The sequence below is a fragment of the Passer montanus genome, unplaced genomic scaffold, assembly GCF_014805655.1.
Source record: "Passer montanus isolate IOZ18808 unplaced genomic scaffold, ASM1480565v1 scaffold12, whole genome shotgun sequence".
NCBI classification, from domain to species: Eukaryota; Metazoa; Chordata; class Aves; order Passeriformes; family Passeridae; genus Passer; species Passer montanus.
Window position 1 is genome coordinate 7183822 of NW_024358722.1, and position 21436 is coordinate 7205257.

The following is a 21436-nucleotide window of genomic DNA, read 5'->3' on the forward strand; positions in this document are numbered from 1 at the left end:
AGTAAATCATCTTGCTCAACCCCTGGGGCACATGCATCACTTTGGGGGGCACTTCTGTAACATATTGATTGTCCTGGTTGGTATAAGAGGCCACCTCCATGCTGTGACATCAAGATACATCTACTGGAGCAATGCTCTGAAGCACAGCAAAGACAGGGGTGACCAGTAATCTCTGACAGCCCCACATCTAAAGATTTTGTCAGCACTAGACACATCTATAAACTGACACGGCATACTGCAGAAATCACTCTTGTTCCCTAGTCTAACTACAACAGGAAGAAGCAGAAGAGAAAAAAACCACTAAGTTGAAGGGGAAAAGGAGAGGAGATGATACTGATGACCATGTACTGGAATTTACCCAGCTTGAGTTTATCTGCACTACAGTTAAGCAGCATCACCAGCAAGAAAGTTCTCTTCTAGCTGCAAAGTCACAGAATCAGACTAGCCCTAGATTCCTGTTTTCAATTTTTTTAGCACCTCACTACAATAAAGACCTTGAGGTGCTGGAGCATGTACAGGTCAACAGAGCTAGTGAAGGGTCTGGAGTACAAGCCCTATCAGGAGCAGCTGAGGAAACTGGGGCTGCTTAGCCTGGAGAAAAGCAATGTCTCTACAATTACCTGAAAGGAGGGTATAGCAAGGTGGGGATCAGTCTCTTCTACAAAATACCAGGTAATAGGACAAGAGAAAATGGCCTCAAGTTGCACCAAGACAAACAGGTCTCGATGATCAGGAAAAATTTATTCACTGAAAAAGCAGTCAGGCATTGGAACAGGCTGCCAGGAGTCACCATCTCTGGAGGTATTTCAAAGATGTGTAGATGTAGTGCTTTAGGAACATGGTTTATTACTGGATTTGGAAGTGCTGGGTTAATGGTTGCACTTCATGGTCTTACAGGTCTTTTCCAATCTAAATAATTCTATGTGTATTTGGGGAGCAGAAGGGAGAGAAAGGAAGAGTAATTCATATTTTACTATGCTGATTTGTATCAAGCACTCAACACAATCCTACTTAAAGTTACCAGAATGGACAGAGCCTGCAAGGACTAACAGGCTTGTTGCCCTGTCACTTGAAAGACAGAGACATTTGAAGCTTACTCCAGGGCAAACCACCACATGGAAACCTTCCCATAGCCACTGGACACAGGTCATGCCACACAACACAGCCCCAGCATGACACCATCATCACAGCCATCTAAAAGCTACCTCTAGCTCAGGCCATCTGTGAGAATGTTTGTGTTCCTTCTCTCCTAGTGAAAATAAGTGTAGCATGTTGTTTCATTGAACCCTGCAAACATTGTTCCATTTCCTCAGAAAAGCATGGGCAAATACTCTTCCACTGCCTGATGCTGTTAACCCCACAGCTTTAGAGAACTAAGTCATGGTGCAGAAGGTGGAAAAGGTTTTATGCATGTGTGCAATCACCACCAACAACTGTGTATGGGGAAGGGAGCAGAATAGCTAAACTTTACCATTGCAGAAACCAAGTCACATTAACAAAAGGAACCAGAAGTTATTCCCTTTTTCTACTTCCCAAATTTCAGTAATCTGCATTTAGTGGCCTGCATCTAACTCCTTGAAAGTCTAAAGTAAACATTCATGCTGCATTTGTGCATAGGTGACTGTGCTAGAAGTGCAAACTACTTCTAGAATGGTAAACCATCAGATCCAGCAGCAGAGAAAAACTCATGAAGCACAACAGAAAAGCCTAAAAGTGCATCAAGAACACCAAGGCTGGGCTTGGCAACTCTTTCACATCCAAGCAGGAAAGCAGCGGCACAAAGGCACACTCTTAAAAATGCTTTTCTGAAACCCCAAATAAACCATACTAATACTAGGTGCTTCTATCAAGACATCAACATCTACAAAGTGGAGCTTTTGCCTATCAGACAGCTACTCTGATGCCAGCATGAATTAACAGCATGCTTCCTGTCTTGCTGTCAGAATTGTGATAACCAGCACTTTGAAGTGCATACGAGGTATAGAAAAAAGTCTCTCTCTCCCTCCCTCTCATGTGGATTAACATTTAAAAGATGCATCTTTTGCCAAGCAAAAGTGAAAACAAGTTCCAACAACAAAATGTCTTATTTTAATTTTAATGTCCTGTTGTATCATACATCCTTTTGGTTTGGACTAAATTTTTCTAATAGCCAGGCAAAGAAAGTAATTTTATTATTCAGGTTCTGTTTAAAGGGAACCATCTCCCACAGATCTCAGTTCTCAAGAGAGACAAATCTCAACCTTTTGTAGTCATGAGAGGATTCCAACAAAGGAATTCATGCCCTGCCCCTGCCAGACCCTAAAAAAAGAAAAAACAAAGAAAACACATACAAAAAAAAAACAAACAAAGAAGAACCATATACACACACAAAAAAACCCCAATAAAAATATCCACCCCAAAACAAAAAACCCAACACAAATTCTTCTCTTCTCCTATGTCCCACTAAGTTCTACCTAGTCACATCAGCAGCTGAAATTACTGACAAAAGTAACCTCACAAAGGAGCTGCTGGTAGAGGAAACAGCAGTTAAGTAACAGAGAGAACTGCAAGCAAATATAAAATCTCAAAAGCAGTATGTAGGTTAACAGCTGCATGCTGGCAAGTGTTCATCATCCTCATGAAGCCCATTATCACTGAAAAACTGTATCTGTGTATGAAATAAAGTGAAATCAAAGTTTTAGGTAACTTTCCCCTGAACCATCACCCAAATCTATGCTCTTCTCATCTCAGCTTTGTGCCCAGTATAACGCTGGCTCTTCATGATCAACAACCTTTCCTAAAACAAATGAAATACAGTGGTGCTGTCTTTAGGAAGGTTCTAAATACCCTTCCCAAAACTTCAATGAACTCAAGTGCCTCAGTCAGCATCATCACTTCCAAGATAGGCAGGTTCCAGACAGTAGTGAATTGGGACCCCTGGGAAGTCAGAACATATTAAAGTAACAACCCTTCTGGTTTAAATGGGATTATCAAAGTACAGAGGAATTAGATTTTCAAGTAAAAGCCTACGGTACACATGCCATAATATCACCAGTGCCTAAGCAACATGATATTTGACACTGAAATTAATGAAGAGAGGAAATTCAGGCTCAGGATTTTTTCCCCTGTACCTTACAACCTGCTGCCCATTTCTGCTAAATGGGTACACCACAGCACACTGCCCTCAGGTCAGACAGGAATAGCAATGCAGGCAGGATGAAAACACAGCTTCTAGGGAGGGTGGGGCCAGCTGTGCTGGAAGGAGGTGAAGAAGATCTGAGCTCCCTCTACTTTTGCTACTCACAAATTTGAGTACTTTCCTTGCAGCCATGTGGTTCCTAAACAACAATACAGAAATGGAACATCTTTATCTTGACATGGGCTATTACAACAGGCTTTTACTTTTCTCCATTAGTGCCTAGAGAGAATATAAAGCAAACTACTTAGTTGAACATGGAAAAAATGTCTTCAACCTTCCATTAATCCATTTCCTGCACTTGTCTCCATCGAGTAGACACGGTATGTTCTTACATAGTATGATATACATACATGCCATCTCTTTTTAGGTATTACAGCAAATTTTTCTTAAGGAACTTCAAAGGCTCTTAGAAATTATCCTGTAGTTAAAATCTCAAGCACAAGAGTATGTATAACCACTGGGAGGAAGTTTTTGGCATACAAGAAGTGGAACAGTATTGAAAACATTGTCTGCAAAAAGGAGAAGACATCCTGAAAAGTGCTATGCCCTCTGAAATGAGGGACAGACTCAAAGTGCATGTACAGTCCACCAACAGGGTTATAAAAATCTGAATTAAAAATACTTCTGACAAAAAAGTTAGAAGTGTAAATTCACTTTCAAAATAAGCTAATAAAATAAATTATTTCATAATTCTCTACAAAACTATATGATGTTTCCAAACTCAACTGATCTGTATTTGAAATTGCTCAAACTACTGGTACTCAAAATCATCCCACAGAGTCTGTATTCCAGAACACTCCACAGTTTCATCTACGATATTATCATCTCACTTACCAAAAACTAAGTGGACAAAAATCTCATTCCAGAGAAGCTAACAGGAAACTCTAATTAAAAGTAAGGCTGCATAAGTTAAGACACTAACACACAACAACCCATTAATGTTACTTGAGTGGACTATACCCTTGCACTATGGGATTGGTAGCATTTAGTAAAGAACTGAATTAGAAAAGTTAGTAGCTTAGGATCTGAAATAAGAGTTTGATGGAGCACTGGAATAGTCTGCAAAATAGAGGTATTCTCTTGCAAAGAGCCAAAGAGCACAAAATAGGAAAAAACCAAACAAAAACAAACCAACAAAACAAAACACCAACCCCAAACCTTTCTCCCTTTCTATTCATTCTATTATTTAGTTCAATGAACCAACAATGAATTAAATAAAAACAAACAGGAAAGCTTATTTTTCCCATTTTAATCTATGCATTTTAAAAAATGCACACATGACAAGAAATTTATCAGCTTATGAGAAAGACTGAGTTAAATAAATTCATGCATTAAACTGAAAATTCTTAATCAAATTTTTTAGAGAGGAGGGAAAAGTAGTTTTACCAGAACATAGCTTTGCAAAAAAAGCTATCTGTAACTCTACATTTTATTCTAATTTTTAAACAAAAGCAACTGAATACAAATCTCACCTAGGAAATTATTCATCATATAAAAAAAACGTGTTAGAAAAATGGATGATGCATAAGCAAATGCCAAAATTAAAAATTCCAATTAAGTATATAAAGAAGTGTGTGATACATCCTCTGATTAGCTAGAATGAACAACTTTAATATCAAGCTTCCATTTACTGTATGCAAACTTACCATTTTTAACAGTAGTACAAGCCAACAAAATAGGAAACTAAGAATCACTAAGAGGTTTAAAACAGTTTATTCAAATTTTGAGGCTTCAATTGGCCAATTTAAAACCATGAGTAAAACCAAGCAAATAGTTTTCAAACCTGCTGAGTAAAAGGTCAGGTTTTCTGTTTATCTCTGTGTGGTATCACCATTCTCTTTTCAGAACACCACCAGAATCTCCAAACAATCACTTCCAGCATTAGAAACCCAAGACAATCATTTCACATGGGCAGAAAGCAGAACAATATAAATCAAAGTATACAGATCTCATCACCACTGAATTTTTAAAAGATACAACCACAAGAGAAACAGAACACATGTAAGCTCAGCAATTTTTTCTATGACTGAACAAACACAAAATAATCCAAAACAAGATGTGCTGAACCCAGGACACTGGAAGCAGGTTCCAGTCTGTTTATCATTATCAAACTCAGGAAGAACCCCCATGTGGCAGTTTCAAGGTTTTGCTTTCAGAAACATCACTCACAGATCTTAGGAGACCTCCAAAGATCAGTGGCTTAGCCCAGCAATGTTTGTCTCAAGATTTTATCTTTGGTTTTTCAAAAGTGTCACACCACAGATCTTAAGCATCTTTAAATTACTAAAATGGGTCCAAGAACAAAATACAGATGTCTCTGAACCACTGCACTCACACAGTCTCATTTCCTCGTAGATATGACTGGTGGTTGGATTTGTTACAATAAAACACAGACGAGACCAAGGCTTCTTACAGGCATATTATCACCTTGTTCTCTTCCACATCTTTCTGAAGACCTAAAAAGACCAAGCTCACATTGCAGCCTTTTGACAAAATGGGCATCTTTTCTAAAGTTAAAAGACCCCAAAATCTAAAGAACAAAACCACTTAGAAACAAAATTACAAAATATCAATCTCAACTTATTCTGCAGTGCTCTCAGTCACCAGAGAAGAGGCTGTATTGTACACCACCATTCACATCAACTGTGTCAGATGCCATTTGAAGAGGTTAGGAATCAGCCCAGAACACCCAGAACTTCTGACTCTACAGAGAGTTCAGACTGAAGCTGCACAAATTAAACCCACCCTGAGTTTCCAAATGGCCAATAATAACACAAAAATTACTAAATTACAAAAACTACAGGATGGACTGGGAGAAAAGGAGAAAAACAGGCAGTGGGACTTCTAAAGCTTTAACTCCCTAGAAATCCATTTAGAAACTAGATACCATGTGCAATCCTCTGGCATTGCTGCACAAATATACACAGGTAGCTACCTCCAGGCTACCCCACTCCAGCTAGAGGAAGTCCAGTGCCTGGCCTGAAAGACACAGGGAGCCCCTCAGCACAGGGCTGACTCACCTTGCAGCAGCTCTGACACATCCCAGTCCACAAGCTAAAGCCCCTCTCAGTCATTAAACACACGAGCCCTGCCTGACTCTCCATCACCCAGGCTGGCAACAGCCTGCCTCGGTAAAGCAGCTCTCCTGCTCTCAGCAGCACAGCAAACATTGCCACATCATAGAAGCCTCTTTCTTGGAGCTTAGCTATGCTGAAGCCCTGGCTACAGCTACACAGTGCTTTGTAAGGGTTAGGTATAGCCTAACCTACTATCAGGAAGATTTATTCCTTTTGAACAGAGGGATATCTGCCGAGTTTCTGCAGGAAACCAGTGGGCTCTAACAGCTACACAGTTTGTTCCGAAGTCTTTTTTGCTTGCTATTTCAAGTGGACACCACAGCATGTCCCAACTGAATTAGAAGAAAAGTTTCCTTACTCAATACTGTTTTAAGCAATACAGAGCTGCTTGCATCAGAGATTACCAGCAGTAATATGAACTGAGCAGAAGTAAAATTTTAAGGAGGGGTTGACTTCATGGAGGATGGGGAGGAAGCAGACAAGTACAAACCAACCACCTATTAACTAACCAGAGAGGTTAAAATTAGTCATAATGAAAAAATCAAACAATTGTCAGAGCTCCACTCACAGCGCCCACAAAATTTGTCTCATCTCAATCCAGGGATTTAGAAACAGAACAGGAAGCAGCAGTCAGATGAGACACTGGAGAATTTTGCTCTCTGCCATTTCCCCTGTGACTTGTCAATTGCACAAGCCCTCATACTGATAAAGAACTTCAAAGTTTACTTCTTGAAACTCACCTTGTGTGGAAGTTTAGCGAGAAGACAAGCAAGAAATTTTTTCTCTGCTCAACTTCTTCAACCCAAACGTAAGGGTACAAATCCATACTGCCTCTTACCATTATACGAACCTACTACATGCTGTGAACCTCCAGAGATTTAGTTCAACACCCACCTTCAGTGTTGCAGAGGTTAAAAGGTGCTCTAAGGAAGGAAACTTGTTTTTGCTGGATTACTACAATGGGTTTTTTCTGGGCAACTCCTCCCACTGTATCCCACATGTTTCTTGTTACATTTTTGTTAATTTCCAACATTAAAAGGATAGGTGTCAACATTAAAAAAATAAGCCTTTTATCTGACTGTTCTTTGTTCCATGACCATTGCAGCCTAATCCTGAGTGCCTCAGAACCTGTGCTGCCATTTTGCATACAGGCATAACTCAGCAGTATTACCGACACAAAACTGAAGCAGTTCCAGTTTCCCGCTATGAGGTGACACAAAGTTCTGCTGCTTTTAACTAATGCTGGATGAACAGGGATATTCTATTAAACAAACAGCTTTCTCCCATTTCTGAAAATGTGAACAACAAATTGAGTGGGGAACCTAACCTCTGCCTTGAAATAGGCAGGACTGTGGCTTTTCTGGATATTTGCCTAAATGGCCCCTGCAAAAATTTTACTATGAGCAACATTCAAGAGCATCTTTAAAGAAGGCTTCAGATTGCATAAACAACCAATAGTTCAACAAAGACAGTAATACAGCATGAATTAACATAATCTCTGGAGAGATACCAAATTAAAAAGGGGAATCAGAAAAATCCCTGCCACAAAGTATCAATGAATTTTAAATAATTCAACTCCATATTGTTATTTGCCCTGCAGAAGCAGCCTGGACACACATTTTAAAATGAAAATTTAAATCTACACTGCTGTTACCACAGCTACCTGCACAAAGTGCTAACATAAGAGTGGCTTAGGGAACATGGCATGAGGGAACAGTGATCCTGCAGCAGTGAGTGCCTTCTCCAAACTCAGCTGGACAAGCTCCACTCTGCTGGACTTTTTTCTGCCAGCAACTTTAATAGAATACCGAGTGATTCACTACACTCTTGATATCTTAGCTTATATGAAAATAATCATCATGGAGGATAAAGACTGTGGAACCATAACAGCACAGAGGTTTCTCTGCAATGGCAAAGACTGCATATGGTTTACAGGGGCAACACAGTATTTACATTCCACGTTAAACCACATGGGGAAAGAAACCAAACCATTGCCTGACGCTCTGAGGCAAACGCCTCCAACATCTTCATATGTAAGTTAGGTAATCAACACAATACAAGGGGTCTTATAACAACAGGGTTATTCCATCAGTTTCCACACACACATTATCATTGCACTCACACCTCACCAAGGGTCATATCTGGTTCCCAATAAGGACAGTGCACCTCCTTCAGACTCTGGAGTGCACCAGGAGTTGCTCTCAAATACACGGCTGAGAATACAACTACTCACTCCTCTGTGCCATGCAAGTGTCAGTGTGAGGTACAAGTAAATTAGTCCTGCTCCACAAAAGCTCATTAAATGAAGCAGATTCGATCAGTACCACAGGAAACAAAAATCAAAGCAAGCAAAGCAGCACAACAGGGTTGTAAAAAAAGCAGAATGACTCAAATTATTATCAGTAATACTAGCAGCCCAGTCAAACAGTATTTTGGGTTGATTTGGTTTCACTCTTTTACATACCAGTTGAAGGTATCTGATCATCAGAGCTCTCATTCACCTAATTAGCTGGTGGACATGCTGAAAAGAGTAGAAAGCAGTAGATAGGTAGCAGTACTTGAGCAACATTTATAAAGGAACCAAAAGCAAATGAAGGAGAAGATTACTGATCTTTTTCTCCCCCCAAGTCAAAAACTGACAAGGGTCTTTCCCCCACTCAAAAAGGAAATGCAAATTCACTACCCACAGGGGTAGTTTTAACTAGAATCTCTCAAACGGTGCAATGTCTATAGAGTTACAAGGGGGAGGAGAGATTCCTGTTTGTACCTAAGGTCTGATACTGTGTGACATGCATTGCAAAAATATACTACCTGCTTTGAAAGCACATATTCCATTAGTCCAAAGTTTAAAACTTGGAGACATCACTGTTGTTTAATTCACAGAAATCACTGACATGTACAAGTAGATGAACTCTTTCTGACAGAAAGCATAGGCCCCAATTCAGACAAGGGCTTAACTGAGATTTTCCCAAAATGGACACACAGGCTCAAGCTTGTCACTGACTTACAGCCAAGAGTTACCACAAGATTTACAATTTCAAGCTTTTCTTTAAAAGCTAGCCAAGTTTAAAAACCATGGACTAAGACTCCATAATGCCTTTAAGTTTGAACTACACAGACCATGCCATGTAGGATCTTCTACAGCATACATCTTTGCCCTAATCCTGCTCCAACCAAACCATTTGGAGAAAGAGCTTCAACCTAAAACCAGCATATTTCAAATATACATACACGGTCCTTTACCTTTAATAACAAAGGCTTCAGTTATCAAACGCAGCATGTACAGAGGTTCATCTTTGGTTGAAAGGTCATCAATTCCTGCTTTGGCATACATGCTGATGGCATCTCTGTAGCATCCCTCCACATAATGAAGCTTTCCTAGGATCAGCATAGCTTCTGTCATATACTTTGGCTGAAATGGAGCAGAGAGAGAAAAAGTGTTTATACAGGGTGAAATACCAGACAGGAAGAATGAAGTACTCCACAGAAAATTAGGCAGGTTCAGAATGCTTTCCTCACACAACTGCAAAGGATAAGCTCATGAGAGCAGTAGGCAATGAAGGTCAGGCAACCACTTTGGAGCCCAGTTTTGAAATACAGTTTGTAAGCCAACTCTTGGGTCTCAGCTGACCTGCTCTAGCAATTCAGCAGACACAAAGAGTGCATAAAAGGCTGGCATTGTCAGAATGCCCTACACACACTAAGAAAAACACCTGCTTTTAAACTAGACAGTAAACATCACTTTTTAGACCAGTGCTCCCCTCTCCTCTGTATATTTAACTAAACAGTGAGAAAACTCCCAAATTTTCTTTCGTTTTCAAAGAATTTTCACACAACAGTGAAAAAACAGAAGGCACACCTGCTATTTCTAAGATTCATTTTGTTTAAGGACTGAAAACATATGTAACAGAACCTCAGTAAAGCACATCTGTTCAAACCCTCTGGAAAGCATGAAAAGGTTCCTAAGCCTTCACACCCATTTTTTTAATACATGCAACCAACACAGGGTCAATACTGCATCAGTAGCTAAGTCACCACTAGCAAAGAAACAGTAATGCCAATTCATGCAGCCAAACTAAACACAAGGAACTGGAAGAATTCAGTATTTCTGACTGTTAATGGGGCTAAACTATAAAGAGGGTTGGACAGACCCCCTTCTTCCTTACTCTCTCCATCTTATGCTCTAAATAGGCTGACCTTGCTCATTGGAAATTAGCATGGTGAAAGTATATTATACACTTCCAACCTAACTAGACTAGCCTGGCAATTTCAGGACCAAAAGTAATACAAGTCTAGAACAGATTGTTGTAATTCATTTACATCTAAACACAGTTATGCAACTGTGTGTCAAAGGACACCAATGCAGCAGCAGCCATCAAAGCAGAGTGTTAAAACCCTCCTGTTCTGCAGAAGCTCTGCAAATGAGTCAACAATCAGCTACTGGCCACAAACCCAGATCACAAAACAAAATAAAAACATTACTTCTCTAATAGACACCAAAGGCAGTGCTGGGCTACAGTCCTCCCAACAGAACCCTAAGTTCCTGACAGCAGCTTGCAGCACATTTTTCTCCAATCAGGAGCTACCAGCTGTGCAAAATTCCCTCAGATCTGGAGCAGCAGGAGGTCACTCCGCTGCGCTGGCCTGACAGCGCCTTATGTGGCCACACCCCACTACCCGAGAGCAGTTCTAGAGTATTCATCCTGCTTCTTTCCAATTAAAAAAAAATAAATGGGATATGTCCTTGTAGCACATCATTTCTTTGCATATGAAAAAGCAAGTCTCACAACATAAAATCCTGCCTAGAGGAATTATCAGTCTCTTAGTATCACCTACAATACAGCACAGTAGATCCATAGACACGAACAGGCAACACCCACACTTTGTAGCAGACTAATAATCATATGAAAAAAAGTAACCAGTTGGCAGGAATTATGATGATAGAGCTCACTTACTCTTAGTTTCCCTCTGCTCAAGATATTGGTCAGATACTGTTTAGCTTCACTCAGTTTGGGCTCACTCTTCTCTGACAGTGGAATGGAGTCCTTCAGTTTGGCAAAATTTTCCTTCAAACATTCCTCCAGCAGAGCCTCCGCAAGCAGCAAACTCCCATGGTCTTCTGAAAGCACACACCAACCACCAAGAAACATTGCTTACTGTCATACTGATGATAAACAGAATTACAAAAACAAAACAACACACCTTTGAGACAGACAACAAACTCAAATGAGGGGATATGGAAGAACTCGTAGACAAAAAAAAAGTTCCATTAACTTTTACCTAATGGAAGCAGTAGGCTTTGTATGGGAAAATGAAACAACACTTTGTTGTAACTTGAAGATTTTCCCTCCTTAATCCTTCTTACCTTGTCACTAATATAACAGTTAAGAATTTTCATGACAAAACTCGCTTTCAAAAGTATAAGAACAAACTCTGCAAACATTTCAGTGCATGCTTTTTATTTACAAAGGTACTAGCATGATATGAATCCTGTAGACTACAGAGAAGTAATTGCATCAAAAACTTCAATAATTTTTCTGAAAGTATACAGAAAAAAAAATAAAAATTATACAGATTCTACACATCCATTACTAAAGACACACAAGGACTGATCCTCTGCTGTAATTAACATACCACGTAAAACTGTTTCTACATTAAAATCCATCCCTGTTCAAAGTTCCACAAAAGAGACTCTCAAACACAGGTAGCAGCAATGGATAGAGGATGAAGCACGTGTAATGTGGCACTCGTGCTGAAAAAAAACCGTTTCATCTGCTAGAGTACTCAGAGTTCTTACATGAGAGGCCCATTTCTGCAGTTCCGCATCTATAACAACAGTACCTCCATCAGCAGACTAGTGGGTCAAGCCAGGTAAGGAAACCTTTGAATACCAAAGAGCCCAGCCCTACATTCCGTATATATGGCATATATATGCCATGTTTCAAAGTCCGAAATTTGAGAATGAGTGGAATGCAGCAGTGTACCTATTTCCATATTTTCAGCCCAGGAGACACCTTATGCCCACTTTCTACCTATATACCACCCTACACAGCATATAATAACTGTGGTGGTTTAGACTTTTTTGCTGTTGTAACTTAAGTGTTCAGCTACATATCAAACTATAACCATAGCTCTTCCTGCTCATTTGCAGGTCTGCAACTAAACAAAGTACAGGTACATAAAATGGGAAGTGTAAGAGTTCATGTATATTTCCCACCCCCGCCCCCAACTTGCATGCAATAATTTCTACACACTAAAGTGCTTTCAGGTAGTCATTAACCTCTCACTCAAACTTAAGGAATCAGGTATGATCATAGACAATTAAGAAATAAATACACAAAACCTCACAAAGCAAATACGTCACTAAGCAAATTTTAAAAATCCCATCCAAACACACAATGATTTCTAGAAACACAAAACCTGCTGAAAGAAGTTCTATAGCAGTAACTAAGCATTACTCTTTCGTAACTAGCAAGTTATGATGACATAGTAGCAAATTAACAAATCATGTTTTTACAGCAATCATACTGTTGTTATACCTCTTAATTACCAGGGAAGAAACTACTGTGAACTCTTCAACTACTAATGCCCCCAAAGTTCATGGTGATCTCTGCACCTGGGAAAACACAGCTGAAACCTGACTAAAGTTCAAAGGTTGGCCGTATGATTCTCAGCACAAGGTTCAATCTGTATCATGTAAACACTAGGAAAGCCTCAAAAATAAACATGTATTAAACTACCAACATCTCCCCCATCATGATTCTCACTGTGAAGTTTAAGGCACGCCAAAAAGCTTCAATGCTAGGGCCATATTCTGGACACGATCCCCTGAAGAAGGGGGTATATTCCCAGAAGTAGCCCTTCTGATTCAGCGGCAGAACCCTTTGTACCACTACCGCGGGTCCTGCTCACAACTTACTTGCTGACCTCAGACTGAGTTATGCTGCCTCACTCGTTACAAAAGACTGCATTAAAAAAAAAAAAAAACACAGGCAGCAAATCAGTGTTTTGTAAGAGAGGGAAAAAAATACTAATACACTTGCTATTTATGAAACCGGTTTTACATGCGAAAGCCTTTAAGTAAAGCAGTGCCCCTCGCCAACGAAGACAAGGAACACAGGGGCACCCACCCAAGAACAGCGCAGGGCAGGGGGCAAGAGGGAACCAGACACATATCGTGACACATATCGAGAAGCTGAAGCGACCTTCCCGAACGGGGCCGGCTGCGGCCAGGGCGGGCTCGGAGCCGGCCAGCCCCACCTGCGCCCCGGCGCTGAGCGCGGCGGGGGCGCTGCCCGGCGGGCTCGGCAGCGCTGACACCGATAGGAAGCGCAGCGTGATCTTCCCGAGCGCCGCTGCCTAAGCTCCCGCCGCCTCTCCCAGGCATCCCTCCTTCCTTCCCGCTGCGGAGCCGGGACGCGGGCATGGGACGGCAAACGACGTCCCGCAAGCCGGGGCGGCCGCAGCTCCCGCCCACGCCAGCCCACCGGCACGGGGCTGCCGAGCCGGGCGGCGGCAGGGAGCGAGCAGCCGGCTCCCGTCCTGCGCGCCCCTCGCCGCCTTCGCCTTGCGCGGGGGCCGCGGCGGCAGCAGCTGCCGTGCGAGGTGGCACAGCCGCCCCCAGTGCCCCTCCGCCCGGCACCGCTCGATCTCCGCCTCCAGCTTCACGTGCGAGTGCGAGGCCTTGGCCGCCATCTTAGCGCCGGGAGAGACCCGCCCCGCCCCGGCCCGCGGGGAGTCCCCGGCGGCGCCTCCCGAGCTCTGCTGCCGGGGCTGCGGATCCGCCAGGTGCTGGGCGGCGGGGGCGGCCGGGACGTCCTGCCCGGGGGCTGCGGTCGGGGACGGCGCATCAGCCATGGCTGCCACTCCCTGACGCCTCTCGCCTGACACCCGGGCACGGAGCCGCGTCCTGCACCAGCGGCCGCTGTTCCGGCACCGCGGGTGTGGCCCCTCGTTCCCTTGTGGGCGAGACTGGCCGGGAGTGCTGTTCCCCCACCGCCGCCCTCGGAAGTCACCTGAAGCCCGGGGCTCTCTGCCGGTTGATCGCCACGGCCACCGGCCCCCTCCAGCAGCAACTTCGGCACGAGGCACTCGGGCGGTGCGGGAGGAACGGGCCGAAAGCCCCGCCGGGGCCGAGGTTTGCTCGAGGGCTGTGACCCCCGGCTGTGGCTGTGTGGGTGTCGGCTATGGAAACAGCGAGACCCGTGGTGTGAGGGGAAGCACACAGCACGGTCAGCAGTGGGCACTGGGGAGAGGGTACAGCAGTTCCCACTCGAGCAGCAGGACAGGAACCATGGCGGTCCTTCATGCATGGGGCTAGAGGGAAGCGTCCAGAGCAGGGGCAGTCGGGGACAGCTCTAGGAGTGGGACAGGTGCTGGCCCTCAGTGCCACCAGCTCCACCATTGCAGTCCTTCTAGGTTCTGCTCAGGATATCACCAGTGTGTCCTCTGGGAAGGAGCTCTCTGCTATCATGGCTGGGGTTGTTGAGACCCCACAGTGCCCAGAACAGGCCAGGTTGCAAGTGGGTCCTCTGGTCCAAGCTCCCCTGCTCAAGCAGGGCCATCCTAGAGCACATGGCACAGGACTGTGTCCAGGCAGAGTCTGAATATCTTCATTGATGGAGACTTCACAACATCTCTGGACAATCTGCTCCTGTGCTCAGTCACCCAGACAGCAAAGTTGTTCTTGGTCACGTTTAGGTAGAATTTTCTGTGCATCAGTTCTTGCCTATTGCCTCTTGTCCTTTTGCTCAGCACCACTGAGTAGAGCCAGGCACCATGCTCTTGGCACCCCCCCTTGTGTACACTATACATATATATAGGGGGGGGTGTGTAGATATATATATATATACTTGTATACATTGATAAGCTCCCCTCTCAGCTGTCTCTTCTCAAGGCTGAACATGCCAAACTCCTCCAGCCTTTCCTGGGAAGAGGGATGTTCCAGTCCCTCAATCATCTTTGTTACCCTCCACTGGACCCACTCAGGAGCTCCACGTCTCTCTTGTACTGAGGAGCCCAGAACTGGACACAGCACTCCAGGTGTGGCCTCACCAGGGCTGAGTGGGGGGGCAGGATCACCTCCTGATGTGCAGGATCACCAGCTGGCAGTGCTGTTCCTGAGGCACCCCAGGACACGCCGCTGCCTCACGCACGGCCCGTCGCTCACCGGGGCCGCAGCCCCGCGCGCACACCTGGGCGCGCGCCCGGCCCCGCCCCGCGGTGACGTGGAGCTCCGGGAGCGGTGACGTCCCCGCGGGGCGGGGCCGGGCGGAGCGGCCAATGGGCGGCGGGGTGGGCGGGGCAGCGCCGGGTCAGGGGTGATCCCGGGATGGTGTCCCGGGAATGGTGGCCACCCCGCGCCCAGCCCGGAGCCCGCGGCACGGCGGAGACCCGCCCGAGGGTACGTAGTGTGGCGGCGGCGGGGCCTCTCCGCCCGCCCCGACAGCCGCTGCTGGAGCGGGGGTGCTGGGGCCTGGGCGGCGGGCCCAGCCCAGCCCGTCCCGTCCCGCTGCCGGGGCGCTTTCTCGGGGATCCAGCCGGGGCTGGGAGCCTGGCGGGCGGCCAGCGCCGTGCCGGTGGAACCGGGGGTCGCTTCGGCTGGGGCTGGGAGAAGAAGAGGAGCGGAAGCCGCCAGCCCGCGCCGTGGCTGCCCTCGGCAGCGCGCTCGGCCCTCTGGAGCTCTGTTCCCTGGCACCTGCCCGTGAGTGCGCACATGCCTGGCTGCGTGACCTCTCCCCAGCTGTGCGCCCCTCGGGGAATTCAGCCTTGACGGAGCTACTCATTGGATGGAGCCGCTTCGATGCCCTAAGCGACCTTTGCTCCCATAGCTGTGGGGCAGCTCTGCCTGAGGCAGAGGGCATGGTTATTTATTTGCCTGGAAGGTATATGAAAACCCAAGCATGGCTAAGGTGTGCACATTAGCTATGAGGAAAAAAAAAGAACAAAAAAAAAAAGAAAATACATTATCTGAAAATTACTGCATAATTCAGTAAAATAGGGACCCTCATAAGAGCTCCTAATTGGAGCTCTCTGGTTCTCTGCTTGCCAAGAGTTTCCAATGCAACAAGTTCTTCTGTCTGAAACTTAATGGGGTTGTTTAGCACTGTCTAAATCTGCTGAAAACAGATCACATTTTTCATCTGTGTTTTTTGGGGTGTATGTTTTCCTTTTTGTAGGAGATCACAATGGCCCGAAGGATGTTTAGAACACATTTGCTATTCTGCTTTGCTATGGCTGCATTCTTCATCTCTGCCCTAGCTGAAGAACACGTAGGAGAGAGTCAACATCCAAATATTCGCCTTGATAAGAATTTGGTACAAGATAAAGAGTACGTGTTCCATGTTCTAAAAGTGTAAACTTTACTTCTTAATTATTTTCTTATCTCTAAAGTGTTATGCGAATTGGACTTCAGCCTAGAGCACCCTGTTTTCTCAGAATGTTGTATGATTAGCTAAAGCCAGATATGAGACATGCTTGCTTGATAAATTTGTAGAGATATGAGACCTAGAAAGTCTCTCTCTGGAGCCTTTAGTCCTACTTATTTTATAAAAAAATTTCTTACGGAAATCCTGTTTACCCATATCAGCATACTTTAGACAAAATCATATTCCTAACAGGTAGAGTTTATTTTCTCATTTGCTTCTTCATAAATGCGGAACAGTTCTAGCAGCAAAGAAAGCTCCCTAGAACACTTCATGGTTGACTGGGCAAGATCTTCCTCCAGTTCCTGTGCTTTGGAAGACAGCCCAAAAAGAGATTTTGGGCTCCGCTTCAGTTGTTTTGATAGCCTGTTAAGTAGGCCAGAAGAAATATAAATAGTTATCTAAGGTATTAGAGGCCTCTGCAGCCCCTCCAACAAACAACCTTTATGTCCCCTTTATCTTGATATCAGGCTGTAGCTTTTAGATGTACAGTATTTGATCAAAGACTAAATTTGCTGTAAACAGAGCATTAAATATTAACTGATGGAAATGTTGTGGGTTTTGTTTTTCTTAGACACATCATGGAACACCTGGAAGGTGTTATCGAGAAACCAGAATCTGAGATGTCTCCTCAAGAGTTGCAGCTCCATTACTTCAAAATGCATGATTATGATGGCAATAATTTGCTAGATGGGTTAGAACTTGCTACTGCCATCTCACATGTCCACAAAGAGGTTGGTGTAGTTTTGTAAGGGTATATGTGTTTAGAAGCAGTTCTGACTCTAAAAGCAGAACAGTTGCAACACATCTTCAGTGCAGTTACAGTTTTGCCTGAATATGAGACTATTTTTCTCTTGATAGTTCTGGTTGAATTTATAAATGTACATTATCACAGCTTTTCATGTCACATTGCAGTTTTTAGGAAGTTTCCATTTTAGTTTAAACTCTAGAATCAGGAAGGGCTCCAGAGTGAAAATCACTTTACAGAGGGCTTACTTTGGCAGGTGGGGATGGGGAGAAAGGGAAATCATCCAAAACGAGGCATGAGAATTTGTGGAAATAACATGATATGACACTGTTTTCAGCTTCAGACTGTTACTGCTGTGTACATACAAACTATCAACAACCTTTTGCACAAAATTTGTATTAGGAGAACCCGCTATGGTCTGCCTCTTCCTAAACTCAATTTCTCTTTCCAATCATTAGGAACACAATAGAAACACATTATCTCGTATTGACCTTCTGGAAGTTACAATTCAGAATAGCGTAACTTCCTGCCAATAACCTGTGGCAAAAAATAGTGAGCCAAGAACAGAATATGACTGGCTGTTCCTTGTGCAAAGGCACCTCTTTGTGTTCCCATAAGGGGTGTTACTAAGAATTTTACTGACTTTAAGCTACAGTGCTGAATTTTTTCACTTCTGTGTTACTGTAAGGTGTTTCTATGGTGTATGGAAACTACAGTGTCTATACTACATCAAGATCCTAATTAAGAATACATTTATTAGATGATTGTCATCATTATACATTGTGGTATTCAGCTTTTGGAACTTCTGACCAAGAATGTTGACTGCAGAATGCTTGTCCTGAATCCAAAGAACTTTGACTTCAAAGCTTCCGTCTGATGAAATTTGCTTACATTGTTATAAATGATTACATAAAACTTAATGCCAAATTAGGCACCAAACATGAACAGCTTAGTAAAAAATTAATTGTCAGTAATCTGTCACATGTGCCACTAGATGAGAAAGACTTCTAAACTGTTCACTGTGGTTTTGTTTTTTAGGAAGGTGGTGAGCATACCCAAGCAATGAAGGAAGAAGAGCTGATTAGTCTAATAGATGATGTCTTGAGAGATGATGACAAGAACAATGACGGATACATTGACTATGCAGAATTTGCAAAATCACTGGAATAAGGGTTTGTTTCTCCTTCTAGCCACATGAAAATGTGAACCAGTATAATGTGATTCATTACTGTTTTGTATCAACCTCTGTGCTGTGAGAAGGAAAAGTGTACCAGTTCCACCTAAATTTATTTGAAAGTTGTATGTGTCCAGAGTTTTGCTAACTTGGAGTGAGAGCCATGCTTCACTAAACGTAATACACATTTGAGTCATGAAGCATGGGAGTGCCAACAGCACTCACACAGGGTACAGCTGGCAAACTCCTAAGTAGCTCTGTATGAATACTAAATAGAGTCATTAGCATCTAAATTTCAGGTTTTCAGTCACTGGATTTTATAGTTCTTATTTGCTTACATCTTCTATTTAAAATTATACCTAGAAAGTAAGAAATTATTACTGCATATAGTTGTATTCCAAGGAGAAATGCCTTTACCTTTTCTCTAATTTACAAGAAAATCTGTAGATAAGTATAAGTGCTTGAAACAACAGTTGTAGAGGGAAAGCATTTCAGTGTGGGTTATGTTTGAGTTCCACATTACACCATATGAACTTAAACAGCCTGTGAATAAATTGAGTATTTTAAAATATATGTACTTCCTAGCATACCATTACATATAAATATATATATGTGTTTTCCAATTTTTTGTTCTCTACAAATTTACTTTTTATATCTTAATTTACTGGTTTTTTTTAATCTACCTTCCATTTTTTTAAAAGAAAATTGAAGTATTTTTCTTACATGTTGTGTTAATGCTGTATAGCATTTGCTAGGATAGCTTCTGCTATCTCATTTTGAATCATAGAATGGCCTTGGTTGGAAGGGACCTTACAGATCATTCAGTTCCAACACCCCTGCCATGGTCAGGGACAGGTTTCCATTACACCACGTTGCTCAGGTGCTCGCTCTCCAGGGTGAGGACATCTACAGCTTCTCTGTGCAGCCTGTTCCAGTGCCTTTCCACCCCCAGAGTAAAGAATTGCTTCCTAACATCTAAACCTAGCATCTCTCACTAGATACTCTTGTAAAGAATCCCATTCCATTTTTTTTTGTTGGCTCCCTTCTGGATGGCTGCAGTTAAGTCAACCCAAAGCCTTTTCTTTTCCAGGCTGAACAATTCCAATTCTCTCAGCCTTTCCTCACAGGAGAGGTGCTCCATACCTCTGATCAGCTTGGTGGCCTCCTCTGGCCTCTGTCCAACAGGTCCAGGTCTCTCCTGTGCTGGGCCCCCAGGGCTGGATGCAGCTTCCAGGTCTCAGCAGAGCAGAGGGGCAGAATCCCCTCCCTGGCCCTGCTGCCCACGCTGCTTTGGATGCAGCCCAGGACACATTTGGCTGCCTGGGCTGTGAGTGCACATTTCCAGCTCATGTGCAGCTCTTACCCAGCAGCACCCCCATGTCCTTCTACCCAGGGCTGCTCTTGATCTGTTCATCCCCCAGCCTGTGTTGATACCAGGGTTGTTCCATCCATGTGCAGCAACTTGCACTTGGTCTTGTTCAACCTTATGAGATTCCTGTGGGCCCACTTCTCAAGCTTGTCCAGGTCCTTCTGGATAGCATCCTATCCTTCAGGACTGCTTTGAAGGTCACATTAACAGTAAACCAGTTTAATATTAAAGCTTTTGTTAATTTTGGGTTTTACAGTATTAGCCAGCAGGAGTGAGCAAGTAATGCTGCCTTGTTAAGGTCTAAGTTCATATTCCTTGACACTTAAATTATGGTATTACTTTCAGGAAGTATTTCATAATTTCAACAGTTTCAAGCTATTTGAGTGTTTTCAAATTATCATGGCTCTAGGAATGTTTTCACTGTCTTGACTCAGTATTTGATAAGTCAAGCAGTTTAAGAATATTAGAGTGGTGATGTATTGCTGTGTTACTGATGTTTGGTGACTGAAACAACTGAAATCTTAAATTGCATTCAATGATTTTTCATTAATAAAAAATTTAAATGTTAGCCTATTTCTGTAAAATGTATAAAGAGCTATTTTCTATACAAAATTATTCTTATACAAGAGAAACGCATTTGTAAAAGAAATTATTTCCTCTCTTTAAATGTTTGTGCAATGAAGCCTGAGTGTTGGATTTTTTTTCTTGTACTAATTATTTATTTTGAAATCTTTGTGGCCAGGTTTGTACAATGCTGGTTGTACAAGCAATAAAATTAAACTGGGGTTTGTGCACGTTGATAGGATACACAAGGCTAGAAGTGCTAGTAAGAAATGTACCTCATTTGCTGATGTGTTTTTAAGCTAATCTCTCTTACAGTCATCTTAAAAGAAAATTCTTTCAGTTACAGTTAGGTTTTTTTTGGTTTTTTGGTTTGTTTGGGTTTTTTTAATCTCTTCTGAGACTCTGAATGATCTGGAGCGAATGTTGAATCGGAAAAAAGTATAGGAAATGCTAGTGGCTAAGAGGGCAGAAGAGGTTAAGCTGCTCAGCTTGATTACTTAAAGCAGGTTACCTGTAGCCCTGTCAATTTTTTTTTAAATTTCTTCTGAAGCTCTGAATGATCTGGAGCAAATGTTGAACTGGAAAAAAGTGTAGGAAATGCTAGTGGCTAAGAGGGCAGAGGAGGTTAAGCTGCTCAGCTTGATTACTTAAAGCAGGTTACCTGTAGCCCTGTCAACCCTTATATGCTTATTGCTCTTGTGGTTCAACCCCAGCTGGCAGCAAGGGACCACAGACCACTCACTCCTCCTGGTCAGATGGCAGAGAGAATCAGAAAGGGCAAAAGTGAGAAAATTTGGGGGTTGAAATGAAGATAGTTTAATAGCTAAAGCAAAAGCCCAGAGTGCAAGCAAAGCGAAATAGGGAATTCCTTGACCCCTGCACATGGGCAGGTGCTTGTCAGG

General features: G+C 43.2%; 2 protein-coding genes across 5 annotated transcripts in view; one reads left to right on the top strand and one right to left on the bottom strand.

Moving 5' to 3' along the window:
* Nucleotides 1–21436, bottom strand: part of TTC7A (tetratricopeptide repeat domain 7A) — a 240570-nt gene that overhangs the window by 154745 nt on the left and 64389 nt on the right. For 2 of the 4 annotated variants that reach the window (XM_039697785.1, XM_039697786.1), the window contains 2 exons: nt 11211–11374; nt 9499–9667 (listed from right to left, as the gene is read on the bottom strand). In XM_039697785.1, coding sequence (XP_039553719.1) covers nt 9499–9658 — 160 coding nt within the window. In that variant the 5' untranslated portion in view covers nt 9659–9667; nt 11211–11374. Of the gene's footprint in view, nt 1–8719; nt 8777–9498; nt 9668–11210; nt 11375–13790; nt 14385–21436 lie in introns of those variants that run through there. The other 2 variants (XM_039697788.1, XM_039697787.1) reach the window with 2 other exon arrangements.
* On the top strand, nt 15523–20808 carry MCFD2 (multiple coagulation factor deficiency 2, ER cargo receptor complex subunit). Its single transcript, XM_039697789.1, has 4 exons — nt 15523–15658; nt 16434–16585; nt 17254–17413; nt 18466–20808. Exons 1-4 carry the CDS (start codon nt 15587–15589, stop codon nt 18595–18597), a joined length of 516 nt encoding a protein of 171 aa, XP_039553723.1. The 5' UTR covers nt 15523–15586; the 3' UTR covers nt 18598–20808.

What these genes read in the sequence shown, in the direction of transcription:
- MCFD2 (XM_039697789.1), top strand. Translation starts at nt 15,587, where the DNA reads ATGGTGTCCCGGGAATGGTGGCCACCCCGCGCCCAGCCCGGAGCCCGC. An exon ending in CGGCGGAGACCCGCCCGAGG is followed by an intron (nt 15,659 to 16,433) that starts GTACGTAGTGTG and finishes TCCTTTTTGTAG; the next exon opens with GAGATCACAATGGCCCGAAG. An exon ending in TCTCACATGTCCACAAAGAG is followed by an intron (nt 17,414 to 18,465) that starts GTTGGTGTAGTT and finishes TTTGTTTTTTAG; the next exon opens with GAAGGTGGTGAGCATACCCA.